The sequence below is a fragment of the Quercus lobata genome, chromosome 12 (assembly GCF_001633185.2).
Source record: "Quercus lobata isolate SW786 chromosome 12, ValleyOak3.0 Primary Assembly, whole genome shotgun sequence".
Taxonomy (NCBI): Eukaryota; Viridiplantae; Streptophyta; class Magnoliopsida; order Fagales; family Fagaceae; genus Quercus; species Quercus lobata.
Genome location: NC_044915.1, coordinates 5,165,646 through 5,190,336, shown reverse-complemented (window position 1 = coordinate 5,190,336; position 24,691 = coordinate 5,165,646). Strand labels below are relative to the sequence as shown.

The window sequence follows — 24,691 nt, the reverse complement described above, 5'->3', positions numbered from 1 at the left end:
TATTTTTATTTCGTTTTTCCCCTCGTAAACAAATTACACAATTCTAGATCTCCTCGAATTGCCTGTAAGTTTCAAAGCACACCACAACTTGTTGGTTAGGCACAAAGTTTAGAGTTTAGAGCACCACAATTTAATTGAGTCACGTGAGCTTTTATAGCAGCCAACGTGTTGAATGACCCTAATGCATGTTTGGAAAATCTCATTAAAGTAGTTACCAAAGGACTAGTACGTACGACTTCCATTAACAACGGATCATAACTTGGAATTAACCCTCACTTGATTAATGTACCAATCACATGAATAGGGCTTCATGATTTTTTTTTTTTGGTTGATTCAAAGCCATCATGATTATATGATTATGGAGAAAAGAATTTCTATATTTCTTTCTTTAAAAAAATTATGAAACTTGTAACTCAACTGGTTTTTCAAAATCCTTCTCTCTCCTGTATTCTTTTTATAGAATATGAAGTTATATGTAAATTTTAAGAAACTCCTTCCTAAATTGTAAAAATTTATACTATATTTATGTAAATGATTAGTTGATTACTATTTTTTTTCCTCTTAATACTCTTATAATTATACCGTCTTGTGACAAAAATTACTCTTATACCCATCTAATTCAACTAGTAAGTCGTGTGTTATCGAATAAGAAATTTGAGTTTCTCCACACACAAAAATAAATAAATAAATAAATAATTGCGGTTCAAATTCTACCTACACCAAAAATCAAATGGTATCTTAACTTGATGATAAGAACAATCATCATGGAGTAGACAACATAAGTTTAAATTCTAAGTAATCATTTATAATAATAATAAAAAAAAACATATTTTATACATAAGTTCCCAAAAATAGATAAGAATTTTTTCTATATAATTATTTTCCAAATTGAAAGTACTTTTTTTGTTGCTTTTTTTTTTTTTTTTTGAGAAACTTTTTTTTTTTGTTGCATTTGAAGATAGATATGAATACTATGTTTTTATTCATTTATAATGCCTTGATGCAATGATGGTCCAAATCCTTTTGTGTTTTTTTGGTAAAGGATGAAAGAGTAAAACAATTATATCATTTTACAAATTTTGTCTACTCTTGAAAAAAAAAATTAATCTTGTTAAAAATAAGGCTTGGTTTCCTGAGAATGAAAATTAAAGAAAATGATATAAGATATACGCAAATATTCCATCATTCTAATTTCAAATTGAATTCTAGCTTAGATTGCAATCTTTTTTTCTTTCTTTTTTCTTTTTTTTTTTTTTGATAGATAGCTAAGATGGCAACTTTATGTAGGTGATCAATGTTTGATATGTTAACTTCAAGAGTTTTAACACAGCAAAACTGAGAACATGTTTCATTAGCCTAAAGATCTAAATCCTACCCAGTAGAACATTTTGAATTTTCAATGTTGAAATAATCAGCCAAAGCTCATATTGTCAACAGACTGCGCCAGAAATTCAACTAATTTCAGGGTTTCAACAAGTAAACAAGAACTTCATTCAAGAATGTTTGACTTTGAACGATTACCAACACATCCTCTCTCTCTCTCTCTCTCTCACACACACACATCAATGAACATAGAAAATCAATTTTTTTTCTGCAATTACCGGCATTGTATGCTGTGATTAGTGCTAATAGGAATGGTGACAGTAACGGCTTATATAAAAATGATGTTCCAATCATAATTTATCATTTATCAATAATTGTGAAAAAAAAAAAAATTGTGAAATTTTTTGTATTTATAACATTACTCTTTAAAAAAGTTTAAGGACACAAATTTTGCTACAACTTGCTAAAGTTGTCAACTATGAGAGTTGAAAAAACTTAAAAAGTTGTGGATCTACATAAAAGTGACTGTCCACCACTTATAATCAACTACTTCAGTAAATTGTGGCAAAAATTGTGTCTATCCGTTACTCTTTTTTTTTTTTTTTTTTTGAGAATGTATCCATTACTCTCTTAGTTATTGAAATGTGTTGCTATTAGGCCATAGCTTGAGCCTAATTAGCATCCATGTGGGCAGTGTCCTTAGTTTTATAAGGGTAATGGAATAGATTATTTAAACACTCGCTAGATATAAAGAGTGTTCAGATAAGGATGCGACCTATGTTATAGCTAATAATCCATGGAAAGAAATCCAAGCCTCTCTCTATTATTAGTGAGTAAAAAAATAATTTTAATTATTGGTTCAAATTGTTATTTACGATTTATGATTTATTTTGAAAATATTTTGAACGTATAATTACTCATAAAATAAACATGTGAATTAAAAAAAATTCAACTAAGCAATTAAAAGCCAACTCATCAATTATAATTCACACTAAACCTAATACATCTTCCTTTCTCACTGTAGCCAAACGATCGAAGTCTCTCACACATAAAGATTAAAGCCACTACCAATCTCTAAAACTCCACTTTCTTGCCAACAACCCATGATACTTTGACCTTGGAGAGGATCTTGAAGATGGCATTGAAATTGGCACCAACAACATTACTGAGGAACAAGAGAGCGAAAACGGTGGTGATGAGAAGGACGATGATAAACTTGTAAAGATTGTCAGAGAGCGATGTTGAGAAATCGAAACTTTTGGCCACCTTTTTTTGATGAATGAATAATTTTATTCAAGAAGAAAGCACCTACAAAACATCAAGGCACCCAGCCTCCCTCCTGATAACCTTAAACAAAACAGGATGGGCTGTTATCAAAGTCAAAAGAACCAAAAAAAAGAAAACTATGGGTATGTTTAGATACCGCTTATTGCTGAAAACTAAAAATTGAAAACACGATAATAAAATAATTTTTAAATGTGTAAATAGTGCCATAAAACCCAGTTTTAAAGAAAAATTTACTAAAATTCATACTTACGGGTCCCGTAAACAGTACACAAGACCCACACAAAAAATGCAATAGCCAGCACAAACACATACACATACACGTTGCTATCCAAACAAACACATATACATCAAGCTCCATTTAGCAAGAGAGTGAGCTGCCTCGTTAGCTTCTCTGGGGACCCACCTAAAAGACAAAAAAGGGCATTGGGAGGCCAGATATTTTAAACTATTGGCCTCCTCCATTCCAAGAAGTGATACCGATTCAATAAAGTATTTTTGAGCTTTGATTTTAGACCCTTTGGTGATTTCGGGGTTGAACTCAATCTTTTTACTTCTTGTAATTTGCCACTTCCAATCCTACACTAGGCTGGGTCCCATGACACTAATAAATTAGCGTTGTCTTCAAGAGTCTCTACTCGAAGGTTGGGGTATCATGGGTCACTGAGAAGAAGGTGAAGCTATAGAGATTAACCGTGATAGAGAGAACATAAAAACTAGTATTTGGTTTTATCTCAATAGTAATTGTTGAGTTGGCTTTCAATTGCTTATGGGTATTTTTTTTTTTAATTGAAATATCTTATTTTTACTGAATCACCTGACCTCTTACGTGTATTTTACCAATTTGTTGAGTGATATGCTTCCATTGACACTTACTCTTAGTTATATATGTAAAATTCACTTAAATTCTCAAAGAAAAATAAAATAAAATAAAATTCACATAAATTAATTTTTTAATTGAAATATCTTATCTATATTCTATATATTACTTAGACGTGGCAAAATGGGTAGGTCGGGTTGGGTTCAGGTCGGGTCAATCAGGTCGCAAGTCAAATAAGTCATTTTTAAACAGGTCAATCAGGTCGCAGGTCGAGTCGGGTTGGGGGACAAGTCGAGTTGACCTGTATTTTTCAAACAATTATTTGTTTTTTTTTAAATAAATACAATCTGTCAATTGTTTCTAAATTCCTTAACTGTGATTAGATTCTCACTGGTCATACTGTTACCACTTACCAATTACCACTAAACACTTGATACCCAAATTTGGTACAACTCTTGTTCCAACTTTCTAGAAACTAATCTTGGTATAATCTTCAATCTGTTTAAAGTAAAGAGAAAATGAAGTGACAAGTAAAGAATGACAAACTATAATGGAGTACATAACATATTAAGTAAAGAAGAATAAGTAAATATTTTATAAAAATTGCACCTCAATCTCAATCTACTCAACATTGGTAGACATGGCAAAAAGGGCGGGTCAGGTCAGGTCAATCAGGTTGCAAGTCTAAACGGGTAATCGGGTTGCGGGCCAATCGGGTTGGGTCAGAAAATTTTGACCCATTTTGCGATGTCTAATATTACTAAAAGCTGAAGCGTAGCATTTAATATTGCTACTCATATTCATTTCCATCATCTTTTCTAAATTTGTCCTACAATTTTAAAATAGTTTTTATCAATTTTAAAATACTAATAATTATAAAATAAGTTTCATCCCTATCTTCACCATAAAGCCCACTTCTTATAAATTTAATATCCCATAAATCCTAAACCCAAAGCCTTTTCAACCGAAACCCTTTGTTTTCACGATTTCAACTTTTTGTTTTTCCTTTCCTTTTGTTGCACGGTTTTAATTTCCTGTCTCCCACATTTTAGTTCTTTCCCCTTCCCCACCTTCTCTGTTCTACGATTTCATACGATTTCACATTTACTCATTGCCAGCCTCTCTCCCCTCTAATGGCAACTTCTCTGTTTTCCTTCCTTCTTGTCTTCCTCTCCTTACCGTATATAAATACTGACAACAGCTGGATGATTCAGTTGAGGTATCTCTAAATCCCAGTTTCGTTTGTGCTCTATTCTTTTGCACGATGTTTTTTCCCCCTTTTTATTGCCTCTTTCGTGCTGTGGTGTGGATGATTGTTATGTTGAATTTACTTTATAAACCATTTTTCTTAGTGTGTTGAATTTTTGATTGCTAGGTCTTATCTTGTGTGATTCCAACGACTTTGTGTGACTCTGATTTCTTAGTGTAGTGTTGTGGTGTTTACTTCCGCTGTTTGTTTTGTATGAGATGCAAAACCAACAATTGGTATCAAAACCTACTTCAATATCATGATTGTATAACATGTTGATTGGGTTTTAGAATAAAAAAAAATTGTTTTCCTGGTGTTTGAATTTTCAGCATAATTGTGTTTATCATGGTCTTTGGTTGAGACATGGTTTGATATTCATGGTTTCAATTTTAAGAATTTGTGAATTTATTTTATCAAATTCATGAAACTCAAGTCATTGTGCAAGCGTTTTTAAGTTGTGCTAAGATTGTGTTCTTACTTCTACAATTCTACCTAATAGTTGATTTTTAGAGTTTTCTAGATAAGCTATACAAACTAGACGTAATCTTATTCATATTAAGTATTAATCTCTTAAAAATAAAGATAAAGATAATAGTAGAATTGAGCATACGACCCTAAGAGACTTTATATATATATATATATAAGTATAAAACTATCCCAAACCCAAATTATTGTTAGTTACGGTAACTATTCTTTTCTTATTCAAAACCTCCTGAAAGAAAGAGTTTGGAACATGTATTACTTATCATAATTGTATGCTTGTGTGAGAATGTTTAAGCCTCAACATTGGTGTGAGGAGATCAAAATATGACTTGGATCCACACAAGATTTAAATATTAAATAATTCCATTCTTTTAGTTTTTGATAAGAACCATTCTTTTACTTAGTGGGGTTTTAAGACGTGAGTGATGATGATTGATAGATTTATTTGAGGGAGTGTCGGTAAATATCTCATTTAAGTCCCGCTCCTTAAACAGTGAGGGTTTTTAAAAATTATTTATTTATTTTAATATGGGCTCCAAATTTCCAATAAACTCAACCTGATTTGTCCAATAAAAGACCTAAAATCAAATTCCATTTATTGATTTAATGTTTTAATGATTTAATAAAATAATGTTGCAAACAAAATAATTAAGATTATTGTTAGTGAAATACTGACATGGCAGAATCTAGACCATTAAATCATTAAAGAATGTTTATGATTTAAGAAAATCTACTTGGTAGAGTACCCTAAGAAATCTAGAGGATCTCAATCCATATTATATCTAAAAGCTGAAACAAAGTATTTATCGTTGTTACGTACTTGTTGAGCCACATCAGCGATCCCATCATATTTCTTTTTTTCTTTTTTCTTTTTTTCCATCTTTCTTTACCTCAAATTCAACTTGGAATTTCTGTCTTCTCTGTCTCTCTATTTAGTATTAATTGTGTCTTTTCAGTGTCCTTCCCTATCCTGATGTTTGCCCTTAAGTTTCATTACTAAATAAACCGGATTGAAACTATAGAACCATAGAAAATTCAATGTTATGACAGAAAGTTTCAGATGACACGGTTTTTCGTCCGTCTCCCATAATTGTAGCACAAACATGGTATTGTTCCACTTTCAATCAATATATTATATTTAGAAGTGTATTGAACTCAAGTCCATGGAAAGAAGTGGGTGGAATTGCTCAGGAAGAACAACACATATCGTAGGACGAGAGAAGCTTAAAGATAGCAGTTGGGATTTTGGAATGGCATGTCAGAGAAGACTTACAACTTAATGTTCAATTTGCTGTATAAAGCTCCAAACATCATTTTTTTTTTTTTAATATTATCATTTAACCTTTTCAATTTAATTGTTATGCCATGGTCCATGGATTGCAGGCATTAAAAACTTACCCTGTTTGTGCAAAAAGATTGTGTAGAAAATCAAATGGCTATATCTGCTAGGTCTTTGACCAAAGGCCTCTAAGAGATTTGCATGGTGTGAAAAGCTTACTACCATTTGTGTAGTAAGATTTCCTCTATTTTTTGTTTCCTTCTTTTTCATTTTCCCAAAATATGATGTTCCCATATTGAAATAAATTAAGCATGGAAAGTCAGAATTGTTCCAATTGAATCATTAATAAACCAAAGAAACAATTATTGCAAGAAGATTAGGTATTCAACCCCACCTTTTTCATGAGCAAAGGGCCTTCGTGAATTGGGTTACACATGTTAGTTGATTTGGTTAATTAATGATGGTTGTTATATCTATATAGATATGAACATCTACCTCTAGATTGATTTTAAAAAAATAAATAAATAAATAAACTTTGCATCCTTGCATATGCAGGGGAAGAGTGTTGACCTACAACCAACAATGAAATAACCCCTATGTACTCTAAGGACCTACCAGAATATTGGACCACTGTAAATGAAAAGATCTCACATCTTTATGCTACCGCAACTTTAACCAAGTAATTATATAATAATAAAAATAAAAAAAAAATCCTTAACCAAGACACCAATAATTGTCTCACCCTTTTTTCGCTAAATATTAGTGCATGATATTGATTAACCATTATTTTAGCTGTTTTATTAATGTAATACTAGACATGGATTTGAACTTTTAACTATAGTTTTTGTTTTTTTTTTTTTTTTTTAGAATCTTATATATATATATATATATATATATATATATCATTATGAAGTTATTAGTTATAGAATTATGTGAAAAGAATAAATAGATTTATTTTTTTTTAATTTATAATGTGGATAGAATAAAGAATTGGTCTAACCTCAGTCAGATCTTGAAAATATTAAGACGTGTCAATTGACTTACTGAATTCTTAATTATAAATATCTATTACTATTTTTTTTAAAGAAAAATAAAAAAAATAAAAAATTAATGCTAATAATGCATCGTTGTCAACCTCTAGTATTAATATTTCAACTTTTTAAAATTCTTGAACAAAGAACTTTGCCCCCCCCCCCCCCCCCTAAGTTTGAATCCTGGTTCTGTCCTTACCCATTTGTTAAGTGATATGCTTCTGTCGACACTTACTCTTAGTTAAGTATGTAAAATTCACTTAAATTAATAAAGGGACTAAATTTTATAAATTTAAATATTTGAGAGACTATCACCGCACACTCTTGATGCAATAACCAGCAATGGTTATTGCACAAATGTAAGTGTTTGCGAGGTGTGGGGGGACCAGGGTTTAAGTCTCCAGGAAAGAATAGAAGTTCTATCTTGTATCAAAAAAAAAAAATTTTTGAGAGATTATAAAATTCTTTTTGAATTTGAAAATCAAAATAGAATTTATTCAAAATTTATGGGGCAAAAAATAGAATTTATCCCAAAATTTATTATAAGTACAAATCCAAACAAACTTTTATGTTTTGTTTTTGAAACTTACTTTTAAAAAATTCGCATAGCTAGCCAACATGTTAATAATGATTTACTTCATCTTTGAAGTTCCGTGTACAAGGAGAAAGAAAAATTTGAGACCCTTTAATTTTAATTTAATCCTATGTGTTTAAAAAAAATTCAATGCCATTTGATGTTGCAAAATTAGTAACAATAAAATTTGTCGTTAAACACCACCAAACTGATTGAGCTACAAGGCTATTAACACAAGTTTTTTTTTTAATTTTTTTTTTTTGGTGGAATAATGTTTGTTTAAAAAAAATTTAAAACACTTATTCAGTATGTCCAAACAAACTTTTTTTTTTTTTTTTTTTTTTTGAGAACTGAAAAAACCCTTTTATGTTTTGTTTTTGAAACTTATTTTTTAAAAATTCACATAGCTAGCCAACATGTTAAAAAAAGGTGACACTACCACTGCATACCCTTACCGTGATGATCACTTTACAAAAATAAGTGCTTGTGGAGTGTAGGGGGCAAGAGCCGAGATTTAAGTATCGAGAAGGGAGTTTCACACACATAGACATTTATATTAGGTCATTGTAAAAAATTTAAAATAAATAAAAATAAAAATAAAAAGAAGGAAGTGTAACTATTAGACTGTTGAAAAAGGATTTGGGGTGGTGCACATATACATTTATATTAAGTCATAATAGAATTTCTATCTTGTAAAAAATTTAAAATAAATAAAAATAAAAAGAAGGAAGTGTAACTATTAGACTGTTGAAAAAGGATTTGGGGTGAGAGAGGCTCGAACTCTCGACCTCAGGATAACTCAGAAGCTATGAGACCTACGCGCTAGCCAACTGCGCCACCACCCCGATGATGTTACAGGACTTACGATATTTTAATAATAACCAATTAAAATTTTGTGGCGCACTTCTGATGAGAATGAGATACTGTTTTGATTATTAATTTCGAGTAATAAATTAAAAATGGGCAATAATAATAATAAGAATAAGAAGCCATAGGAGAAAGGCTACCTGTCTTGGTTAACATCGTCCTTAAAAGCTCCAACACCTGTGTCCTTCGACCAAAGTCCAAACACTCTCACTACTCTTTACCTTCTTCACAAACATCTCTCCAAAGTTTCAAACTTCCTACTTCCTAGGAACTATTTTGACAAACACAGATCTGCATTCCTAAAGGTATTTTTCTTTTTTCTTTTTCTTTTTCTTTTTTGTTTTGTTTTGTTCTCCTAACTATACTTTGCTTGCTGCTCTTAAATCCAGCTTTAATTTTCACAATTCACTGCCCTTATTTATTTTTTATTTTTTTCTAAATTTCTGTTTTGTCTCTGTTTCTTTCATCCTTATCTTTAACTTGTTAACTTAAGTTGAATCATTTCATAACCTATTTATTGTCTTTCAGTTTCGTTATCTTTCTTTCTTTTAGGTGTTTTGCTCAACTGTCAACTCAACTGTTCTGTTGAATTATGTTTTTCTTTAAAATTAAAATTAAAATCCACTGGGAGGCCCATTGGACCTATGGGCTACCAACAACCCTTGCCTTAAAATCCCACGAGATTGGATTCCTTATCTTTAAAATATCAAAAAATATTCCGAAATAAATAAAGAGAAGATGATAAAGAAAATGGTATAAACGGTTACCTTTACTATTGATTCTTAATGTTTATTACAATGTGCCTTTAAAGGGTAGATATTACTACCCTAACCTAGGGTTACTGTGTTTGTAGTCTTGTTAGAATTAATGGGTTTAGTCATTTTTAATATATATTATTAGAATACGGTTATAGGATTAAATTTACCATTTTTCAACAGCTTTTAGATAATCAGTAATTTATCACACTATCAGAATAATAACAGGTGGTCTTGAGTTTGACTATAGTCTCAAATCTACCTCCCATTTAATAAGTTTAAAAAAAAAAATTAAAAAGAAAAAAAACCACATATTGTATCCCACTAATTAAGGGGGAGTTGGGCCTACATATGAGGGGAAGTGTGAGAGAGAAATGATACACCCACAACAATTTCACAACAAATTTTAGATGACGAGTTGTTACTAGTGAGCAAAAAAGTAATTTTAGTATTAGCTACAAATTATAACCAGTAATAACTTACCACCTATGATTTGTTGTGAAAATATTGTGAACATGGCACTTCTCTTAGAATTATAGTTAAATGATTAAATTCATCATTTCTTAGCTGCTTAAACTTTTAGGAAAATTGGTAATTTTTTATATATCTAACTGATACTTTCATAGTTGAATTGGTTGATTGTCTTTTTTTTATTGGCAAGACTCTTTTTTTCTTGATAGCTATCATGATTAGAGAAAAAAAAAAAAAGTATTTAGGAACAATGTTTCAGCTATTACTAGCAATAGGTAAGCTTTTAATCTTTAGCTACTACTGAGGGTTCTTTGTATTAGAATTTCTGGGTCTACTTAGCATTAATCAATGATCAAATGGGTTGATAGAAGTTCTGCGAGTGAAGGAACTTTGCATTATGAATACACATCAGATATGAATAACTGATATTTAATATAGAAAGGGACTAATGCACTTTTTCAGTTGCAGAATTCTGAAGACACCTCAAACTTGAAGGCTGCAGAAGCTTAGAGGGGGTTCCATTCCGGTCTTGGATTTAAGATATTGAGAGGCCTCTTGTTAAGGTAACTTCAGTGGTTGGGCTAGTCATTTTGTTAATCAGCTCCTGAATAGATAACATAGGTATAAGCTGACATACTAACATTAGAGATACCAAATATAGCATTGCTGCATTGGTCCATGACACATAATCTTAAATGTTAGCAAGAATCATAGCAATAAAAAAATAAGCATATCAAACCCTGGTTAATGCAGATTCTATGTTATGATTTCCCTTGGGATGGAATCATTCCATCATAATTTTTTTACATTTGAAGTTATTGATCTATCCTCTTGTATAAAGTATCTGGGAAAACAATCCGAAGCCATTGCCACAATGGACAAGTGCAGCACATCATGTCATTAAAAGAGACAGTTTAATGCGATGTGCAAACAAAAAAACAGAATAAGAAGAAGGGTTTTATATGTGCCAATGAGCTTTTCAAACTTTAGTATATATGGCACTCCCTCCTCCCATAAGAACAAGATGGAGGATGAGGTCATAATTTCAAGGCCTATTGGGTCCGGTTTCTAATTTACCAATGTAACAAACAATAAATTGTTTTAGATGTATTCTAATTTAAAATCAAACTATCCCATTTCTGTGTGGACTTCAAAACTAGCAATGTATTTAAAGTCAAATTATGAGATCATTTCTGAATTCTACAGCATGGAGATGCTTGCTTAACTAAATTTTAAATAGAATTTACCTTTTGTGAAAAGGAGAAGTTGAACTTTTTCTTTGCAACAGTTTCTGTGGTCTTCACTATAAGCTCTATATATTTTTCTGACCAGGTGGAGATAAGCCTTATATGCTTTTTTATACATTCATGGATCTTGTGTGGTTTATTTTATTTTATTTTATGTTTTTGCCCCTCTTTTGGGGCTCATAAATAAAGTTGTTCTTTTTCTTTCTTTTTTTAGTTATTAGACCACTTGAATGGTGTGATTTTTGGGTTTATGAACAACAATACTTTTCGTGTTTTATTCATTAATATATTAGATGACAGAGACGTTGGAGTGATGGAAGGGCTTTCAAACGGAAGTTGCATGGACCAGAAAGCTAATTTTCATTGGTAAGAAATGTGAAGTGCTTTTTAACAGATTGGGAAAGATATGAAGATTTATGGTTTTGATTTTTAATTAGTTTCTTAAAGCAGATGCTAACCTTTATCCAAAATGGAAAATGGGAAAAATTTGAATGTGACTGGAACATTAGATAACCTTATGATGAAGCCCATGGATCAAATACAACGCACTACTAGAGGCCGTCTTGACATTACAACTCGTCGCCTGAAGAACCGAGAACGGCAACGTAGGTACAGGGCTCGGAAACGGCTAGAAGAAGAAATCAAGAAGTCTAGTGTTATAAATCAGTCAACTCCCCCACAGGTAGATTTGCAACAAAATGTGATTCATGGCCCTTGTATGACCCGAGTGCATTGTAAACGAGATTGGAAAAAAGATGCAAGAAAGGCCCACACTTCTAAGGATCAAGATGTCATATCTAATGTTACTGTTACATTAACTAGTGAAAGTCAGACACCATGCTCTACAAATGGAATCAAGGCAGAAACATCATTAAAAAGAGAATGTCATTCTGAGATATCTCATAGCCTGGTCAGTTCTGAAACGCATAGAACTATAGTTGGCCGGAGAGACTGGAAAGCAGATGCGAGAAAGAAAAAATGCTAGAGTATCAGAGACCTCCCGAATATGTTTCTTTTCTGAAGTTGTAATGGCTCAAAAAAATTCTCTTGTGCCGACTCCAGTCATGATTTTGAAGAAAACTTTTGTTATTTTCTTTTATTTTTTTGGTCACTTTTACAGCCATTGCGATTGCTGTTGCAGATGAAGAAGGGAATTTAAAATATGCCTAGAAGAGGTACCACTAGGTTACTGCCAGAAGGATAACAATGCCAATGACAATCTGAGTTGTGAGTCCGCATTAGTTAGATGTCAGTATAATAATCAAGAATGATCGTAATGCATGATGTTAATGTAAGATCTGTCCATGAAAAATATGAAAATTGTCCATCATGATGTTAAAGTGTAGTTCATGTTTGTTGTGGATTTCACATTTATTTCGCATCTGACTGCATATCTTTGCGTGTGTGTATGGGAAACAAAATTTCCATTCAATGTCAAATTTTGGTCATTATATTAGTGCATAATTGGTGTCGTCTGGAATTTGTATTACTTCCTAGTAAAAGGCTTCTTGTTATGATACTCCCTTTCCATAACTCTGATCTTAAGGAAGCATGATGTGCTTTCCATGCATCCCTTGCTTTATTCTTCATCCATCTTTTTATGTGGGAAATGGACCAAGGGTATTGGGGGAAAATTACGTTTTGCCTTCTTAAATTATACTCCCATTTACACTTACCCTCCTAAATTATGATAATGCACACTTACCTCTCCTAAACCATTATCTGTGTAATACTTGCCTTCCTAAATTATAATATGTAGCTATCCCCTTATAGGCCTAAACTATTATTTGTGTAAAACTTTATGGTAATTGTTTAGGAAAGTAAATGTGTATTCTCATAATTTAGGGGATAAGTGTAAAAGAGAGTATAGTTTAGGGAGGTAAAATGTGCATTCTCATAATTTAGGAGGTAAGTATGTTTTCTCATAGTTTAGGGAGGTAAGTGTAAAATGATATATAGTTTTAAGGGGTAAAATGTAATTTCCTTGGGTATTGGAGAGATTTAGATGCAGGTGTATTGTGTTGTCCAAGACTATCTCATAGCTAATGATAGTGGAATCATGATTAGGTGTGTATCTCCTTCTCCATATCCATATCTAGAAGAATGTGTCTTATGCATCTTGTCTCTCATAACGTGTGGATCCTACAAAACTATAAAGACCCCAAATTATCAAAGAAATAATACATATATTATTAGACATCGCATATAATTGTCAAACTCTTCATCAACCAATATAATATTCCAAAATCTTTGTTCCTATGCATGATCCAAAGGGATGGTCTGGATAAGATGGAAATAAATATACAAAATATGAAAGCAGAAAAAAGAAGAAAGTAACACAAATAACCAGCAAGAAATGTTTGCAAAGGCACTTGTTCTGCATTTAAACTAGACAATTTCACAAGTACATCCATTTCATCCTCTTGATTAGACTGCAAACAGTGCATCTGCATGTAATCTTCAATAATCAAACAAATAAATAGACAACACACCTATAAGAGGAAAGAACATCCTCTCCTCAAAAAATAAATAAATAAATAATACGAAAGCCCAACAAATTAACCAAAAAAGAAGAAAGATGAGCAAAAGAGAAATATTCAGGTATGTAATCCGAGTTTTCTCCCTTTCTTCTCATCCCCCTGTCTCAAATTCTCAAAGCTCCAATCCCTCCTCATCCCACGGCTCCTTACCAACCTCGGCTCATCATTGCTGCTTTTAAATTCAAGAGGTCCTGACTTATGTTTCTGACAATGACCTGTCTTCACCTTCATCTTTGTAGACCTACTTGTATTACTTCTCATTTTCTTGTAGGGTGGTGGAATACTCATAGGTATGTACAAATACCCTGACCAGCTTATTCCCTCAGCCTTTAAGTTAAATAGTCTTCTGCCAGATTTGTCTCTGTCATGTTCACCACAATCCGAGTCCGATTTATTACCATGCATAAACTTGCAGTTAAGGCAATTTAGATTCATGGTTGTTGTTGATGTTGTTGTTTTTGTAGTTGTATATGTCTCCCCAGAAATTATATTAAGCTCTTTGAAGATTAAAAGCTTCCTCAAGGGTCGTTCAATGAGAACGCACGGAGGTTCTGGAGAGTGAGGTCGGAAATCACATTATAGTTTGAGGATTGAAGCTTTTAAGCGAGAATAGGAGAGGATGAAGGGATTGGAATACATATATATAGATATCTGTCTTCGTTGCGGTTTTTGGTTGGAAAAACTATGACCAAATATTTGTTTCTTTCTTACTTGCTATTATTAAAATACAAATCCTATATACCACTTATTGTGTTCCGCTTTATTTTGCACTAAAAATGGTTACGGAGCATTCGAACTCCTATTATTGACACCCGGAAAGAGAGCTTATCCGATTCTAATTTGGGCTGATCCCGATAATTTTGTTTCTACTTAATATGTAACCAATGATCAATTTATCCAATTGTATAGTTATGTGCTGATCATCCATTTGGTTGCTTAGAATTGCAGTTATAAGTTAAGGATGTCAAATAATATCAGGAGTACAGGTGGCATTGGCATTTGTGGGATGTGATAAGTTATCAAGTAATTTTTAGTGCTACACTTCATCCAATCGAGGCTAATATTTATCATTGATGTCTAACCATTGTTCAAATCAATGTCTAATCTAAATATAATGGATTAGTGGGTAGTTATATTTATCTTCTTATCTATATATATCATAAAAGTATGGAGATGTTTATTAGGTGTACCTAAATTAAATACAAAATTTAGACAATCATAGTCCTAATTTGAGATTAATCTACTCACTAAATTTGAATGATAATTATAATGTGGATATAACTAATTGAATTCAAATACTTGATTACGGTTGTGTTTTGCATTAACGGAAAAAATGCAGTTTTTTTTACTATATAGCTTATTTTTGCTACTATTCATGGGTTCCATTGCACTTTTTGTATTATTCATGGGTCCAATGTACTATTTCAACTAGCTTTTAGTTTTATCTTTTTTAACAAACAATTTTTATTTTCAACTAAATAAGTTGTTTCAAAATGGACTCTACATTAACCAATAAAATAAGAATTTAAACACTTCGTTAAATTCAAAATAACCAAATGTTTGAATTCAATTGGAGAATCTAATATATTGTGTCTAAGGTATTGTATATTTGTATTTAAGTTTTATCCTAAAACCTTATTAACCTAATGATTGAAATTTGAAAGTGATTCTCTATCTTTTACCTCAAAAAAAAAAAAATGGTGATTCTAAGCTATGCATTGAATGATCCAAGGCCCAGGTTAACGGGGCTTTTTTTGGAGAATACTAAACTCTGTAGCTGATGTTAAACTACAACGAATCTATTTCCTTGTGTTGGGTTCATTGCAAAGCAAATAAAGCGGCCCATAAATTGGCCCAGGTCATTTCCCACGAGTTTTGTCTGTATTACCTCGGTGGAGGATAAGCCTTAACTTTTTGTTCTGCTTTTGCTCCAGTTGTCTTTATTATTATTTTCGATAAAATTCTTTGCAATTTTCAAAGTAGGACTCTAATATTTTCACGCGTCAAGGATATATGCATCAATATAATAAAGAGATTTAAAGTGTATCTAAAAGTTAGGTATTTTTGAATATATATTATTATCAGATTTTAAAAAAAAATTTCTCTTCATGTGTGTTAAAATACTTAATATTCTAAAATATATATATATATATATAGTACCCTTAGAGCACTAGTTAAGAATCCAGTTAAAAAAAGTTTTTATGAGAAAAAAAAAACAATTAATGTTTTGACATCATTTTTCATTTCCCATAAAAGTAATATCAAAACTTTCTTTAATTGGATTCTTAACCAGTACCCTAAGGGCACTCGTTAACATTCTCCATATATATATTGATGAATAAAGCACTATGATTAGTCATGACCATATTTTATATTATTGTTTATTTTTCTTCTCAAAAAACGTTTTTTTAAGAGAGTTTCAACCTATAACATTTGCTTTTGACGATAACTTTTTATCATCAAACTAAGACATCAATTGCAAAAAATAAATATTATTGTTTATTTTCTTTTTTAACCTCATTGTTCTGAAATAAAAACTATTAGTTTGTCCCGTCTAAAAAAGAAACTATTAGTTTTGTTATACTTCATTACGTGAGGAATAATCATTTCCTCAAAAAAAAAAAAAAAAAAAAACGTAAGGAATAATCAAGATTAGTATATGACTATATTAATATTACAAAAATAGTAAAATACCTTTGGTCCGCAATATCCGCTGACCAACTCTATTTTACTTTATTTTAGAATCAATTCTTAGTTTTCTGTACGTGTGAGGTGAATAGAATTATTTCTTTTGCAAGGTTTTTGTATTTAAAAATATATATTATTATTATTGTTGGAGCCCCCATGAAAAATAAAATAAAAATGAGAGAGATTCCTAATTAGTAGTAATTACTCAATAGTGGAATCTTGCGGCATTATCTTGAGCTTACAACCATCAAATGACTGGGATCGCTCACCTTTACAATTTTGAAAATTAAATTCCATCTGTACCTAATTTTCTTTGGACCACCGATTAATTTTTTAGGATTACCTCTTATAAACACTAGGAGCCACGCATGCTTTTGTAGTATACATTCACGTCAATATGACTTATGAGTGATGCTGAAGTTACGTAAAATTGCATAATTTGTATCACAACTCGTTCACGCATCGCATTGTAAGTGATAGAGATGTTACCACTCACAACTTGCCATATTGTGGCACAAGTTGTGCCATTTTACGTGGCAATTATTATTATTAGACAAAGCCATCAAGCCCCTCATCCGAATACAAATCTTCTGTATCATTTTCTGTATTTCACTTTATATTCTACTAATCATAACTTGCGATGTATTTGTTTAACTTCCTTTATAAAATAGCCAAAGTTTAAAATAAATAAGAAGCACATAATAAGTTGTGATTGGTGGAACATAAATTTATATTTCCTTCCTTTCTCCACATTATACAGCAGTGGAGTTAGCTATGGCATCTCTTTTTTTTTTTTTTTTTTTTTTTTTTTTTTTTTTTTTTTGGAGAGAGAGAGCTATGTTATCTTATTTCATCTACACTATGCAACAATTTTCCTGAAAGTTAGAATTACGTGACAACAAGAAATGATTACGTACCTAGAGTTATCATTTGAGGTGGATGTATTGTCGCTATAGTAAATGAGTGAAAACTAGAACAGAGTCCTTTAGTGAGTGAGAGGTAAGGAAGCAACGATTGGAATCGACAAAGGATTTAGGACATATTTGCTGGGAAAGTAATTATTGGGTTGGATACCTGTTTTAGCCATTGTTTTTACATGTGTGTTTTGTGTCACACTGACTTCTGAGTCCACTATTCAGTATCTTCTTCATTTTGTTCTCGGTGTACTTGTTAACAGGCATCTAACATTCTTGCGCGTACTTGTAAGCAGGAATCTAACATTCTTTCCAAGAAGATTGAAGAGAAAAAAGGCAATTTTGACATGGAGTAGGGGCTAAAGCAAGAAAGCAGAAACTGATAAAAACAGCCACATGGTTGGCAAAGAAAGTTTCCCCCATACCATACAAGAGTGTTAAATTCACAAATTTTTCTCCATTCTACTACTTAATAGCCCTGTTCAAGGGTTATTATTAACGCCCAACAAATAAAAATAGGAGTTTTGGATGAAATTTGATGTACCTCACACTACCATGTATACTTAGATTAAAGAGTTACTTGTCTTGCACAACTGGGCTGGAAATTGCTTAACTGTTTCAAGTGAGACTGAAGAGCCATAAACAGTAAACACAAGCAATGCCTTTTCTTTTATTTATTTTGGTGAATCATTAAGTATTATTATTCCAAATAGAAGCTTTTATATATATATATATATATATATATTGCAAACACAACTATACACTTGCACATCCCAGCAAGAGCGCAATAAAAAAGAACCAAAAAACACAAAGAAAAATAGCAAGGCTCAACAAACAAAGATGGCCAATACAAATAGGAGCTTCAACACTAATAATAATAAACCCTGCATCTTAACATCAAACTAAACAGCATTAGTACTTAGTGAACAGTGGCACTCAATATGCAATGGTTAATGCTTCAATTCCTCCAAATTTGAGGGCAATCTCAACTTCTATAACCACCTCCAAATTTTCTTGCAAAAAACAGAACAGAATAGCAAACTGGAACAGAAAAGAAGATAGATCCATAAGCAGCATCTTTACTTAAGCTACTTTGAAGCCCCAGTGAAGACCAGCAGAGTAAAGATCAGGCAAACCAACTTCATCCGGTGTTTTTGATGTTTAACGAGTCCAAATTCGTACACCATTAAAATATAAAGTAGGCAGTAAAATGATAGAATTCAATTAGCATTTCCTACATAATGATGAAAGTTGGTGTAACTGTAGTATCGAATTGTAACATTTAATGCACGTTCATGGGTGTCATCTGTCAAAGTCTTTTACCAAAAAAGGGAGCCTACTTACCACACCTCAAACCAGAATGAAGCTTTGAACTTCTTTGAAAGGGACTTTTTTCCGTTTACCTTGTTTGAATAAACGAAGAAAGTTAGATGTAATACAATGCTTCGTATCCCAAAAATCTGGTGTTATAATTTATAATGAGTCTGTTCAGCCAATCAAAAACTCAATCCAAAGCTTTAGACTAAGTTCGGACCACATTCCTTAATGATATTCATTAAAAATATACAAAAGAAAATAAGAGTACAATAAATGACCTAATCACTAACTAGTCCATTTTTCACATGGCTTTTAAGGCACAAATGAACTTTGGCTAATCTCTTTCTCAAAAAAAAAAAAAAAAAAAAAAAAAAACACAACTTTGGCTATTCTGATTTTCTGATTACCAGGACCACTATGCAATCTTTACAATGAGAACCACAGAAAGTGCGCAACACAAAGTTCCCACTTATGCAGTTATTAAAAACTAACTCGGTTCATATACATGCAGAACTACACCAAATAACAGTGTTGCAATCCAACATAAAACTGAAACGAGCTATATGATAGAATCTAAACAAAAATGATCCTGGACACAGAAAACATGAGGATATAACATGGAGAAAATCCCTAAAAAATAATGTATAATCACTGATAGACATCCATTAAGCCCAGAAACTTCATTCAGTTTCAATTTACTGACATAATACATATATACACACTACACATAAACAACAAAGAAAAATGAAACACCAAAAAGTGCTAGCTAATTTCACCTTGATGGGAGCTATACATGTTCATCCTTGGAAGTTAAAAACTGTTCACTACTTGAGCTCCTCAAACTAAAACAAAATCTCTCAACACAAATTATACTAATCATAAGACTACCAAAAATAACAAAGTAGAACAGTGTATATTACAGAGCTGCAATCAGCTCTCGGGAGCCTTAAAATGTCCCAGAGCCCCTTAACACCACTTAGCAAAGAATCTCTGATCCTATTAGTCTTCCTCATTTTTGAGCTCTTTCTAATCCATCCATTCCAGGCTTCAAAAGACTTATCGGCAATCGCCAACTTTGGCTGATAGCGCTAGCCTAAGCTGGTCCTGCGTGTAAAACCGACTCCCCATCTTAACCGTAGCTTGTTGAATCATCAAATCATTCACAACCGACACACTGGCGTGGTGCACATCCAAGTCTAGCTCCTTCAACGCCACCATCAACCTCGCTGCTGGGTGGCTCTTCTTACTACATTGGATCCTGATCATCGCATCCCATCCGATTATCTTCACATCGATATCCAAATCTATCAACTTCGACATCTTTGGGTCATGATCAGGAAGCGAAGGTGGCGACCCTGAGCCCGGATAGCGTGACTCTTTGCTTGCCAATTCCTTCTTCAATGCATCCAATTGCTTCTGCATCTCTTCCTTCTCCGAATCCGTACTCTGGAGCTTCCCTTTCAGCTCGTTTATATACGCAATAGCGTCACCGAGGAGTGATGCTTTGTCCATTTTAGAAACATTTGGGACCACAGCTCGGAGGGCATAGAACCTCTGGTTAAGCTTCTCTCTTCTCTGCCTCTCTGCTTCCACATGATTCAGAGGTTCTTCTCTACCATTAGCGGGTTTTCGACCACGTTTCCGGGGCCGTTTCTCCGGGTCTACGACTCTGCTACTATCAGCCTCCTTCACCACCGATGCTTCGAGGTCTGAATGATCGGAATCGGCCGTGCCGACACCGCCGCTAGACTTCACCACACCGCTCGACAAAATGACACCCGATGTAAAAGACAACATTCCCTCTTCGTTGCTACCCCTTGATGTCGGCGACCGCTTCTTCTTGTTACTCTCCTCCGCCGCGAACTGGGAATGACCTGAAACGTAGGAGCTCCTCTTGCTCTCCCCGAAATTCAAAATCTCACCCGATTCAGGCTTCATCGTCGAAATTGAATTGTTCCCATTCTTCACAACACTGTTATTATCATACCCATAATCCGAAAAGTTCAACTCTCTGGTGAAGAACCCCTCGTTCTGCGCTTGTTGCTGGCGGCTCTGGCTGCTGTTCTGGATATGAATCGCGCTTGGATTCTCCGTTAAACTACTCGAACTAGGATTCTCAAACGGAATCCCCTTCGAAATCTGGAGGTTGTTGGTGGTGGTGGTGGTTGCGGTGGAGCCCGGAACCGATGGAACAGTAACAGTACTATCGTTATTCAAGGAGTCTTTGATCTCAGTCGCCGTCGTCACCGGCGGAGTCGATGTCGGATCATTGAGCCAAAGCGAAGACGGGTCGTTTTCACCCTGGTCGTTGATCGGCCAAGAACCCATTTCCAGGCTATTGAAATTGAACAAAACCCTGACTTTATTCATCAGATCCGAGCTCTGATAAATCACTTCCGTGGATCCCAATTCCACAACCCCATTTGCAGAGGGTATACAAACCATAGTTTGGAGCCCGAAAACCTGACCCTGGCGAGCCCGGTCGCACGGCGAGCTCACTAAGCGGTCGGCTCCGGTGACCCAAATCGGGGTGGAATTGAAAAAAGCCTGACCGGGGAGACCGCCGCCATTAACGAAACTCTGAGTCATGGACACCAAAAAGAACCATTCAGTGTCGGTGACCTCCTCGTCAACAGCATCATCAGTAACCGGGGCTGCCGACCCAGAAATCAAAGAATTGAGCTCCCGGAGGACTTTCTTCCGGTGCTCTTGCTCGGCCGCAGACGACGAAGCTTTGTTCTTGGCTTTGGATTTGGACTTGTCGTCCTCGCCTTTGTAGTACCCATCACCCCAACCCAAAACGGAGGCGCTGCTGGGATAGTCGTAGGAGCTCTGCCAAAAGATAGCGTAGGTCCAGCTCTCGCGAGCGCCTTCGATTAAAGCTTGGAGGCGTTGTTGGAGGGTTTCCTGGTTGAAGAGAGCAACGGAGGGTTGCGATTGAGAGACGATGGGGGCGGGTGTGGGTGCTGAGGTCGAAGCTGCAGAAGATAGCTGGTGATGGAGTTGAGGTTGTTGCGAAGGAGGTGGTGGCCAAAAAGATGAGAGATCGGAACTCATGAAAGACTCGATCACCGATGCGTTGTCGTCTGAGGTCCAAAGATTCATTGGCGTTGTTGATGTCGTTGTTAAACGGTAATCTGTCATTCCATGCACTTTATTACAACCAATCCACCCTTCTTCCAGCTCTGAAGATGATGATGGTATTAACAGAGTTTTTAACTGTTAACTGTTTAGTGAGAGAGAGAGAGAGAGAGAGAGAAGGAAAAGGGGGCGGAGGAAGTGTATGTAGGGGTGGGGGTTGAGTTTGGGAGTTTTTAAGGTGTGTGGGGATAAAAGGAGAAAGGAGCGTAATTTTGGGTGCATTTGTGTTTGGGATTTATTTAGAGTGCATTTCAGCTGAATTTTAGTTGGGAGATTGAGTGAGTGGACAAGGGAAGCAGCGTTAGGGCGGTTTCTACGAAGGGGCACGCCGATTTAATCGGGGGTCATCAACTTTTTTTTTTTTTTTTAGTCTATACTTTCTATAGACTGTGGACTGTAGAGTATGCTACCTGTAGCTATAGTAAATTAGTATTAGTATTGGGGTGTAAGTATTCTGTTACTATTTTACCAACTAAGAGTATTCATAATAAGGATGTCAATTCTCTCCAAAAAAAACACTAAGGTTGTCAAAATAAGCTATTTTAACCATATAAACACTAAAAAATCCCCTACATCAATGGTGCCAAACTTAAAATTTTTTAGCAACTTGCTACAGTAAGTTGCTACTAATAACGACTCACTGTATGTAGTAAGTTGCTACTTTTTTTTATTAATTTTTTTCGTTCTCTCTCTGTCTCGTGCCTCTCTTCGCTCAAGTTTCTTCTCTATTCTCTCTCCTCCCTTACTTCTCTTTTCTCTTTTCTCTTCTCTCTCTCTCTCTCTCTATCTCTCTCTCGCCTTTGTCTCACAACTCTCTCCAAAACTCTAATCTTTCATCTCTCTCATGGCTAAAGAAGCCAAAACCAAAGGTAGCGTTCTTTGTCGGCGACGTCCCCACCGCCACTTCTCCGTTGGCATTCTCCTCTCACTTCTCCTCTTCATCTCTCTCCTCTTACATAGTGGTTCGATTTGCTCGTGGTGTTCATCTCGCGTTGGTGGCTGGCCGTCGGTATGGGTTTTGGTAGGTTGTGGTTGGGTGTCAATGGTTGTGGTTGGGTGTTGGTTAGGAGAAATTATACAGTTCTCATGGTGGACCACATCATTTGTCTACCATTCCAGTAATAGATTTCTACCTATTTAAAATTACTGAGTCAATATTTAGTTTTTATTTAAAACTCCATAATTTTAAACAAATGAGAGTCTTTTACTGGAATGGTGGACCACATCACTTATCCACCATGAAGACCTTATAATTTCTCGTTGGTTAGGTTGTGGTTAGGTTAATCTTGTTTTGGGGGTTGAAGTTAGGCTTGGGTTGGATTTGATTTTGCGGCAGTTGTAATTGTTATTATAGTTGTTGTTATGGGTGGTGGTTGGGCCGCCATTAATGGGGTTGTTGCTAGTGTAGTCTCAATGGGAGGTAATAATGGAAGTTTGAGATGGTTATTTTCAATCTCACATAGAGGTTAAGCTTTGCGGGGTTCATCTAAAATGAGGTTGGGGGGGGGGGGGGGGGGGGGGGGGTATGCTTAGCTGGATATGGGCATGTTGTTAAACATAATTGACGATGTTTTGGGTTATTTTGTTGGAATTGTGAGTGGTATTGTTAGTGGCTATCGCTGTGGCAGTGGTTTTCATGGCTATGGTGGTGGTTGCCATGGATGGTCGTAGTTGTGACAGTGGTGGTTCCCATTGCTGGTCGTGGTTGTGGTGGTAGTGGTTGTGGTTGTTGATTATTGTGTTATTTATATTATTTTATTATGTTATATGCTAAAATAGAACCTTTGATGTTGGGTATATTATAAAGTGAGTTGTTAAAATAAATAAAGTGACTTTTTGGGCTGCTAAAAGCTAAATTTTTTAAGAGATTTGATGTGAATGCTCAACACCCTAAATTTCCTCTTTATTCAGGTATGTATTGCTATATTTTTTTAGTAACCATGAATAGTGAGTTCTCAAATATACAACCTACAAACATATATATATGTGTGTATATATATATATATATATATATTATTGGAGAGAGTTTTGATGGGAGTACAAATTTAGAAGCTGTAGATACAAGTATTTTGCGTATATGTCTGCATTATACCATAATATTATATTAAAATGAAAGTTGAATTAGAATTCAAATTAAATATAGATTAATTTCTAAATATTATCTAATTTTGTACCACGTACTTTTTTTTCCTTTAATTTTTGTACTTAATGACTTATTCATGATACATAGTGTGAAATTTGAGATGACCCCCTTACTTATTTATGTGAAACTACCTCATAATTCACTACTTCTGAATGTTTTTTTAGCATTAGCACAAATTACAACCTAGTTTTTTATAATGTGCAAGTTAGTTTCACACAAGGTAAAACTCACATGTTTGTAAAATTAATTGGTGTATGAGATAATAATTGTTTCTTGAGAAAGCGGATACCACTCCAAGGAAGGATGTGAACAAAATGGGTCAAATTGTTGGTGCCTTACTACAAAGTACAAACACTTCAAAAACCTTGACATTTCTAGACACTTTTGCATGCGTATCATCGTTATGTTAAGTGAAAAAAAACATTTTTTTATAGAAAGAAGTCTTTTTTAATTTCAAATATGTTTATAAAGATTTAGATATTCGTTTTTTGGTTTGAAAAGTTATAAATAAATACAAAATATTCTTATAAATAAATAAAATATACCTAATAGGGTTGTGCAAAAA

At 33.8% G+C, this 24,691-nt stretch overlaps 1 protein-coding gene, 1 long non-coding RNA gene and 1 other non-coding gene across 5 annotated transcripts; 1 reads left to right on the top strand and 2 right to left on the bottom strand.

Annotated features, from left to right (window-relative positions):
• Positions 1–8,803: 8,803 nt before the first annotated feature.
• TRNAM-CAU lies at positions 8,804–8,888 on the bottom strand. Its single transcript is given in 2 exon segments — positions 8,804–8,839; positions 8,851–8,888. It is a non-coding gene; the product is annotated as a tRNA-Met (tRNA).
• A 136-nt stretch (positions 8,889–9,024) lies between these two features.
• Positions 9,025–12,822, top strand: LOC115972392. 3 transcript variants are annotated; one of them, XR_004087475.1, is made up of 4 exons: positions 9,025–9,215; positions 10,599–10,699; positions 11,684–11,749; positions 11,834–12,822. It is a non-coding gene; the product is annotated as an uncharacterized LOC115972392 (long non-coding RNA). The 3 variants fall into 3 exon arrangements; XR_004087474.1 differs by having other exon boundaries at positions 11,677–11,749; positions 11,893–12,822; XR_004087473.1 differs by having other exon boundaries at positions 11,677–11,749.
• Positions 12,823–19,473: 6,651 nt separating this feature from the next.
• On the bottom strand, positions 19,474–22,200 carry LOC115971198 (transcription factor MYC2-like). Its single transcript, XM_031090954.1, has one exon. The coding sequence runs from the start codon at positions 21,984–21,986 to the stop codon at positions 19,899–19,901; it is 2,088 nt and encodes a 695-aa protein (XP_030946814.1). The 5' UTR covers positions 21,987–22,200; the 3' UTR covers positions 19,474–19,898.
• Positions 22,201–24,691: the final 2,491 nt, after the last annotated feature.